At 46.2% G+C, this 8689-nt stretch overlaps 1 protein-coding gene across 3 annotated transcripts in view; it reads right to left on the bottom strand.

Annotated features, from left to right (window-relative positions):
• The window catches only part of Uba1 (ubiquitin like modifier activating enzyme 1), a 22865-nt gene that overhangs the window by 7295 nt on the left and 6881 nt on the right, over positions 1–8689 (bottom strand). For all 3 annotated transcript variants that reach the window (XM_021154136.1, XM_021154139.2, XM_021154137.1), the window contains exons 2-14: positions 5957–6073; positions 5772–5830; positions 5505–5673; positions 5253–5387; positions 4230–4336; positions 3919–4009; positions 3680–3812; positions 3103–3200; positions 2720–2866; positions 2409–2585; positions 2208–2312; positions 2040–2120; positions 1602–1757 (exon numbers count right to left, since the gene is read on the bottom strand). In XM_021154136.1, the coding sequence (XP_021009795.1) occupies positions 1602–1757; positions 2040–2120; positions 2208–2312; positions 2409–2585; positions 2720–2866; positions 3103–3200; positions 3680–3812; positions 3919–4009; positions 4230–4336; positions 5253–5387; positions 5505–5673; positions 5772–5830; positions 5957–6073 (1575 nt within the window). The remainder of the gene's footprint in view (positions 1–1601; positions 1758–2039; positions 2121–2207; positions 2313–2408; positions 2586–2719; positions 2867–3102; positions 3201–3679; positions 3813–3918; positions 4010–4229; positions 4337–5252; positions 5388–5504; positions 5674–5771; positions 5831–5956; positions 6074–8689) is intronic.

The raw sequence follows: 8689 nt of genomic DNA, 5'->3' as shown, positions 1-8689 counted from the left end.
GAACTCAGAAATCCGCCTACCTCTGCCTCCCAAGTGCTGGGATTAAAGGTGTGCGCCACCACGCCCGGCCAGGCCTATTTCTAAAAGTGTCCTTTGGCTGGAGTCTAGGAATTTAGATTTTAGGAAAAGTCCCCATCACCACCCCACCTAAAAATAATGGCTCAGTGTGCCTGAACTGTTTGTGTGAACAGAATAGTTTATGGTAAGCACCTTCTTTCCCTCTAGATTCAGGAATTCTGATACACAACCAATCCCAGTAAAAGCCCTAGGTCCGGCTTCCCTGGCTAGAAACCTTTTAGAGTATCGTTATAGCTGTTACTGGGGAAATCCACCTTCCATAATCCCACTGGGAGATAACTATTAAGAAGATACTTGCTACTGACTTTGTTCTTCCCTTGTTGATTGTGCTGTGTTCTTTTTCTGCAATAAACCACCCACTAGTCCTCCCAGGCAGTCAGTGACTTTGGGGATATTTCTGAAAACCCTCAAGACAATTATCTCAAAGCATCAGTGATAAGGGCTAGATTGATGGCTCGGTGGTTAAGAACACTTGTTGTTCTTCCAGAGGACTAAGTTTTGGTTCTCAATACATCTGATGGCCCACAATCTACTTATAACCCCAAAATTACAATTCTAGAGGATTCAACATATTCGTCCAGTGTCTTCAGGGACTAGGCACACACACAGTAGACATATATATGTGCAGGCTCTTATATATATATATATGAATGAGTGCTGGGATTAAAGATGTGCCACAGTTGTTGAGGGGCCTACATGAAGACCAAGCTGCACTGCTGCTGCGTATGTGGAGCAGAGGGGACTGTGATTAATTAATTGGGGGGGGGGGAATGATGTGCCACAACAACACACCTAGCAATAAATAAATCTTTTCTTTATAAAAAAAGTCAATGGGGGGGGGGAGGGTTGGAGAGATGGCTCAGCAGTTAAGAGCACTGACTTGACTGCTCTTCCGAAGGTCCTGAGTTCAAATCCCAGCAACCACATGTTGGCTCACAACCATCTATAATGAGATCTGACGCACGCCCTCTTCTGGTGCTGAGTTCAGCAAGCAGAGGTCCTGAACTCAAATTCCCAGCAACCACACGATGGCTCACAACCATCAGTACAGCTACAGTGCACTCATATACATTAAAAAATAAAATAAAATAAATAAATAAATCTTTATTTAAAAAAAAAAGTCAACAGAAAAAGGAAATGAAAGGGCAGCTCAGTGGTAGTCTCTGTAACTAGCTATCTAGCATGCAAGCATGCTACATATAGTTAGCTTTAGATTCAACCCGAGTACTAAAAAAAGAAAAAGGAAGAAAGGAAGGGAGGGAGGGAGGGAAGGACAGAGGGGGAGGGGGACAGGGAGAGGGAGAGGGAGAGAGAAAGAGAGAGAAAAAGAAAAGAAACAAAATAGAAGGAAGATGAAAATAACTGATTCAAGGTAGGACTATTTAATGTTTGCTGAATAAATGACAGAAACAGGGGATGAAAAGGGTCAAAGGAAAGATAAGTATATCTCTATCTGAAATACTGTGGATAGGAAAAAGACAGGAAAATGAGACGATCTACTCCCGTATTCCCATCCATCTCACCGTGACATCCCAGGGCCGGAAGAGAAACTGTCGGTTCAGATTTGACTTTTCAATGGTGTCCATGTCTGTGACCACGACCTCTCCACCCTCTCCACAACCCAGCCCAATCATGGCAAAGTTCTTGAGCAATTCACAACCAATGGCCCCTGCACCCACCTAAGAAACAGCCAAGGAGAGACACAAAGGCAAGTCAGGGTGATACAAGTGGATACAAAGCCACCCACAGTTTCTCATGCCTGCTGGAGGCAATGATAGACCAATAAAGTCTACTGCCACATACATGTCCAAGTCCCAGGGCTGTAAGAAATGACCTTTTATAATCTGAAGATGAGACCAAGAGATAAGACTCTTCCCTTTATTATGCAGAAGAGAACCCCAGAAGGGGTGGCCAGAGACCAAGGGAGGTGAACACACTAGGTGTCCAATGAGACCACTCACCAGGAAGTACTTTTGCTTGCTCAGCTTCTCCTGAAAGTCTGACCCAAATACAGCTACCTGCCCATCATAACGGTTCTGACGCTGGGGAATATGAAGTGAGGAGGATCAGAGAGAAGCTCCCCGAGAAACACCCCCCAATATTGCCTTCCCTCCAGCCCATTCACATACTGGGAGGCACTTCTCCTCTGTCAGAGCCTCTTTGTCCTCTGGGAGACATTCAAGAGCATCAAAGTACAACCACTGCATGATGGGCATAAACTTTCCAGAGCAGGCCTAGTGAAGGACAAGGAAAGAGCAAGTGGCCAGTGTTAATCAGGCCCTCACACATTTGGATAGTAAGTAATAGAGGCAAGACGAAACCCCACTGACCTTCATGACTTCCTGGGCAGCAAGGCCCCCAATGAAAGCATTTATGGGTGCCAGGTCCCCAGCAGCAACATAAGCTAGCTTCCGAATAAGATCTTCATCCAAGCTGTTCTGTTGTACTGCAGGTGGGGACCGAGCGTTCACAGCCTGAGCCAGGCCCACCAGTTCTGTTGCATCTTCCTGGTAGGGCAAAGGAAACAAGCAAGGATTAATCAGGCTACTGTCAAGGGATGGACGGTTGACAAGCACAGGTATGGGTGGGCCTTTAGCACCAAGTATTTCTATCCTTACTGACTGCTGGCTCAACTACACACCTCATTTCGTGGTCGAGGTGGTTGGTTGTGCTGAGCACAGAATTGGTGCAGAGCTTGGAAGCCAATGTGCAGTTGGGCAGGGCGAGAATACTTGGCGAAGTCAGTCATCACAAAGTCAGGCTCTACCAGTGACGCTGGCAAGGATTTCTGCAGGAAAGCAGCACATATGGGAAGAAATGAACAGAGAATTTGGAACTGTATAGATCACACCCCTCTGGCAAAATACTTAGACTACATTTCATAACAGTAGCAATGAAACCAATTTTATGGTTGGGGTTACCACAATACAAGGAACTGTATTAAATAAAGGCTCAGAGCATTAGGAAGGTTGAGAACTACTGTTCTAGAACCACCCACCATGAACTACTGCCTCCAATACTCACAAAACTAATCTTTTTCGGTACTTTGACCTGACTGACGATGCCTCCGCGGATGTAGTCCGAGAAGTTGGAAGTGTCACAGATACTAAAGGTATAAGGACCTAGAGTAGTAGATAGGGAGTGTCAGTCTTATATGCCCTCCTTAAAGTTTACAAAACTCAAGAGACAAAGAAAAAAAAAAACATATGCCTGACTCAATGTAGACACCAGATACCCTTTCAACCACAGTTCTCACGGGGATCAGAAACGATCTCCCCTCTGCTTCAGAGCTAGTTCAGACATCATGAGACTCTCATGTTCCTGGTCCCAGGCCTATACTGATAGGCTGCTTTTTCCCAAATTAGTTTAGACATGATGCCCTGTTCAAAACACAACTCAGATCCTAGGGGCCCATGCTCCTATTAACAATCGAACAGTTGGCCCTTCTTCCCCGTGTTCACTGGCTCTGGTGGGTCTTACTAGATTCTTTGATCCACTTCAGGCACTCAGGATATAGCTCCCATCACTCTGAACCCAGGGACTCTTCTCTTTCAAATCTCCTAACCGGTTCCCCTATGATACTTCCATGGCCCCAGCTCACCCAGCACTTTGATCTCCATGGGTTGACATCCATTGAGCTGGACCATGCCCTGTACTTCTGAGAATGAGACGAAGTCACCAGTCTCAAAGCCATGTCGGGCCTCATCAAGGCAGGTAACCACACCGGGATTGTCCTAGTTAAAAAGGAGTGAACCTCAGAAGCAAGTCTAAGTACAACAGCACAGAGAGGGCTGGCATTGCCCATCTGTCTGCGAAGAGCCCTGGGGCTGATTTCCTTACCTTGGTGACCATTGAAACCATAGCACTGAGTGGCTGCTCCCCATTGGAATCTGTGAGGACCATTTCCTCTCCAAAATCACAGAAAAGTTGCCTGTAGAGAATGGCAAGAAGACTTGATGCCTGAGGCCCACACAAGGCCCAAGGCATCTTTCAAGGTGTACTAGATGTGTGCTGAGCAAACTTGGCACATCACAGAGAGGATACAGCAGCACTAATGTCACAGAAGGAGAGGTGAACACACACAAGAGGGATGAGGACCTTGGCCTTGCCTAGGAAAGGTTGTGGAAAAGGCATGCAGAAGTGGTACTCACCCAAATAGGCCTCTTGTATCTGCCACCACTAGCTTGATACCACGGCTATGACAGAACTCACCCACTCGCAGCTGGTCCTCCAGGGGGCTGTTGGTAAGGACCACCACCTGGGGAGAAACAGATCCCAGGTTCAAGAGGCCAGAACTAGGAGGAAGGGAAGATAAAAGGCTAATAGCAGAGACTGGTGGGAAGAGGCACAGGCGGTCCTGACAGCAGTTATCCCCCTGGCCCTCCAGGCCTCTCTTAAAGACCTTCTGGAGATCAGACTCAGTGAGAGGGAAACACACCAAAAGCTTAGAGTATGTTGGGGAAGGTAGAATGGGCACAAACTGCAGAACAGCTGACTCATCTGTTCGCTAATTGCCTACAACCGTGCCATGCCCTGTGAGAGACAGGCAGAGTGAAATGGTTTCGAGCCAAAGTCTGAGCTCACTCTTAAAATACTACTGTTAGCAAGTTCTCAAAATGGTGCCCACTCCACCACAATTTTTGAAACTGCTCTCTCTACCTTCTCCAGGAAAACACATCTCTGCCCACCAGGATGAGCTCCTACTACTCTGTTTGATTGTTGCTACAGTACCTTGGCCCTTGGGGACCTTGGTACCTTGAAAGTCCCCCGAGGCAGACTTTCAGCTCTCACAGCCTAGGCTTTTTAACTAGTAAATGCCTGTGCCATCTTTCCTGTGTCTAAGCTGCTATTCTCCATGCTTAATCCTCATAGGAACCCCATGAAAGTCGGTACTGCTGCCATTCCTATTCTGAAAATGGAAAGAGTAAGTAAGGCCAGGATCTAAGTGACCTGCCTAAAGTTATACTAGAAGAGCTAGACACTCATAGCAGGACACTGTCTCCATCTTTTCCCCAAAGGCAGGCCCAAGGTCTCATCCTGTCTGCATCTTCTCTGCTCTCACGCATAATGCTTGATGCCAAAGACAACACATTAAATAGTGAATAGTACCAAAAATACAACACATGAGTTCTTTCTATGAAAATCAAGCAGGAAGCTGAGCAATCACCAAGTACCTGGAAGCTACTAAGGAAGTCCTCGACAAGAGGCCCAGTGTAGGCAGTGACAGGTACATAGCTGTTGAGTTCAGCAAGTCGGGGCTGGGATACCTCCGCTCGATTTTTACCAATGTCCTCCTCCCGAAGGTAAAACTGTAAGAGACAGGTGGGCAGGAGGATAAGGCTGTGGCACAGAGAAACAGGTATCTCAGCGGACGGTAGGGGGTAGGGGGTTGTGGGGAGGGGGGTGAGGATGTTGGGAAGAGATACCTGGGAGGAGAGATCAGCCCACTGGGTAGTTCCTTGGTCATGTAGGGTGACAGCCTTGACCCCACCAAGGATGATGTTCTTAGCAATTTCTACACCCAAGCCCCGCAAGCCCGAGACAAGGACACTGGATGTCTGGAGCATTTTCATTGCCTCATGGCCCAAAACGTACCTGTCAAATTAGAGGGTACTCCAGGTCATGGTCCAGCCCACCCTATCCAGTTCTTTCAGTGCCCCTTCCCACCTTAGGCAAACTCCAGCCCTACTTACAGCTGCCGGGAGTAAAGGCTCTCGTCTATGTCTGCTTCACTGCCGTTCTTCGCCATTCCCTAGAGAGAGAGCAAGAATGGGTTCAGAACAACATGCATGAGTGGGGTGTGGGCAAATGGAGAGTAATATGAAAGGCTCCCTTTCCTACCACCATACTTGCCAGTCTCCAGGGAGAAGATACTCACGTTGGTTGGCACTGAGGACACTTGGGACAGCACAGACTGTGCAGAGGAGCAGTTAGAACCCGGCTTTGGATCAGGCCCGGACACGCGACGTTTCTTGGACAGCGGCGAGCTGGACATCTGGGGAGAAAGACAGGCCAGAGGTAAGCCTAGAATTCATGGTGATATTTTTCTGGTTTATTTGTTTCTTTTAAATACAGGGTCTCACCATGTAGCCTTGATTGGCCTTAAACTATTTTTCTACTTATTAATAGTAATAGTGGGAGAAGATTTAATTAAGGATCAGCAAATCTACATTAGGAAAGAAACTAGCACAGACAGATGACGTGGCTTGTCCAGGATCACACCATTGTCAGACTCAAGATTTGAACCAAGGTGGTTTGGCTTGCATATCCACACAGCTGACTGCTAAGTCATCTTGTCTTTCCCTAGCCCAGCATAAGGGAAAGGCGCCAATCCTATGGAGTAAAAGGAAGAAGACCATTCTGAGAAGATTGGAGACAGATGTGTACTCAGGAAATACTCAGGTTTCGAATCTTGTCCCTGATGGGCAGCATGTAGAGCTGTTCCCTCACCTTGCAAAAATGGGTGGTGATATAGCTCTATGGGTTGCTGTGATGAGAAAAGATACAGACCACAGGTTCAGGAGGGCTCAGGGCAGAGCTTTACAAAGCCCAAACCTTTCTTCCAGTTTTAGGAATAAACAACAACCCAATAAAACAGGCTGCAGAAAGAGAGAAAATACACACTTCTAAGTCTCTTCATGTAAAGGCCCTTCAACAGGTTAGCAGTTATGATAAATGAATATTTCCTAGGAGCTCTCTCTGTGTCAGAGGCCACATTAAACACTTTACTAGTCTTGTCGCTGTCTGTCCTCAGGACAGCCCTGTGGGAATCGAACTACTTATTTACCCCAGCTCACATGGAAGGAAAAACTTCATTCAGGGATGTTTGGTGACTTGAACAAAGTTCCCACTCAGAGTGCTTGAACTGGGATCACACCAGATCCAATGACACTGAAGTCCAAGCTACTTCTAAGAGTTAGCAAATTTCATGCTCTCAATTGTCTCGACCCTGCAAGGTAGGGCTTAAGATCCCTGTTGAACAAATGAGAAAACCTGAGCTCATATGATCAAGTGATATACTAGATCACAGAGGTGGGGAAGATAACAATACAGCCTGCTATTGGAAGTGAATTCTAATGGTGATGGAGTCAGATATAAATAAAAGATAGGACCTAGAATCACTTTGTAGGCCCAGTGGCTCTTCAAAGCACTTTGGATATACCCTGAGTTTTCTGTTCACGCAACTGCTCTTACAATAAAGCCTATTCTGACCACCAACATACCTAAGATTCCATCTTGGCACTGTCACATTCTAATATGAACACAATGACAAGAGCTCTCTACTATCTACCCCATTTGTCACAAGAGTAAAGGGCTTTGTCTTAATGCCCTGTGAACTACATAAGCCCATTCTCTTACCATAAATAGAAAGTGAAAGCTTGGAGAACTTCTCTCACTTGTCCTGGCTCATGTCATTTGTCTAGTTTGTATGGTTTTCTTAGACGAATAGTGTCAGAATTTGGCTTTGGGTCCAGCCCAGACTACTCAGAGATAGGAGATAATGAAAGGGACAAGAGGGGAAGTAGGAGCCTGCCCAGGGTCAAATTTTGCCAGTGCAGTTGCTGGGAATACTTAGATCCAACTTGGGTAGGAAGAGAATTGATAACCTAGGAGACAAAAGTAATTCCTATTTTGCATTTATTGGCAGTGACTTGGCATGGAGATCTTATTTCTTCATTTGCTCCAAAAGCTGGGAGAAAATGAACTGACCTCATGATGAGGCTAAAGAGGCTATCTTCGGTCAATACTCAAGGACATGAGGACAGAGGCTCCTCCCAAGGCACCCACAGGGGCCTCCATTACTTAAGGTATCTCCTTTCCCTTGTCATTTGTTCCGGGCATATTCTTTTTCCACTCCCTACATCAGACAAGATCCAGAGCAGAGAGCTCTTTATCAGACCTTTACCTCTCTACCCCCACCCAGTGCTGGCAGCAAGGGTCTAAGTTGGCAGGTTTGGGATCACTGTTCAAAAGTGGACTTTGAAGCCAGGTGTGGCAGTACAGGCCCACAACCACAACACTTAGGAAGCAGAGGCAGGGGCTGGAAGATGGCTCAGCCATTAAGAGCACTGACTGCTCTAGAGGTCCTGAGTTCAAATCCCAGCAACCACGTGGTGGCACAACCACCTGTAATGAGATCTGACACGTCTTCTGGTGCATCTGGTCAGCTACAGTGTACTTATTTATAATAATAAATAAATCTTTGGACCAGAGCAAGCAGGGACTGAGTGAACAGAATTGACTGGAGCGAGCAGGACCACAAGTAGAGGTCCTAAAAATTCAATTCCCAACAACTACATGAAGGCTCACAACCGGGGTGAGATGGCTCAGTGGTTAAGAGCACCGACCGCTCTTTCAAAGGTCCTGAGTTCAAATCCCAGCAACCACATGGTGGCTCACAACCATCTGTAACGAAATCTGATGCTCTCTTCTGGAGTGTCTGAAGACAGCTACAGTGTACATGTAATAAATAAGTAAATAAATGAATAAATAAAAAAGAAAAAGGCTCACAACCATCTGTACAGTTACAGTGTATTCACATATATAAAATAAATGAATAATTTTTTTTTTTTTTTGGTTTTTTGAGGCAGGGTTTCTCTGTATAGCCCTG

Source organism: Mus caroli, chromosome X (genome assembly GCF_900094665.2).
Source record: "Mus caroli chromosome X, CAROLI_EIJ_v1.1, whole genome shotgun sequence".
NCBI classification, from domain to species: Eukaryota; Metazoa; Chordata; class Mammalia; order Rodentia; family Muridae; genus Mus; species Mus caroli.
This window is presented reverse-complemented; position numbering and strand designations above follow the sequence as displayed.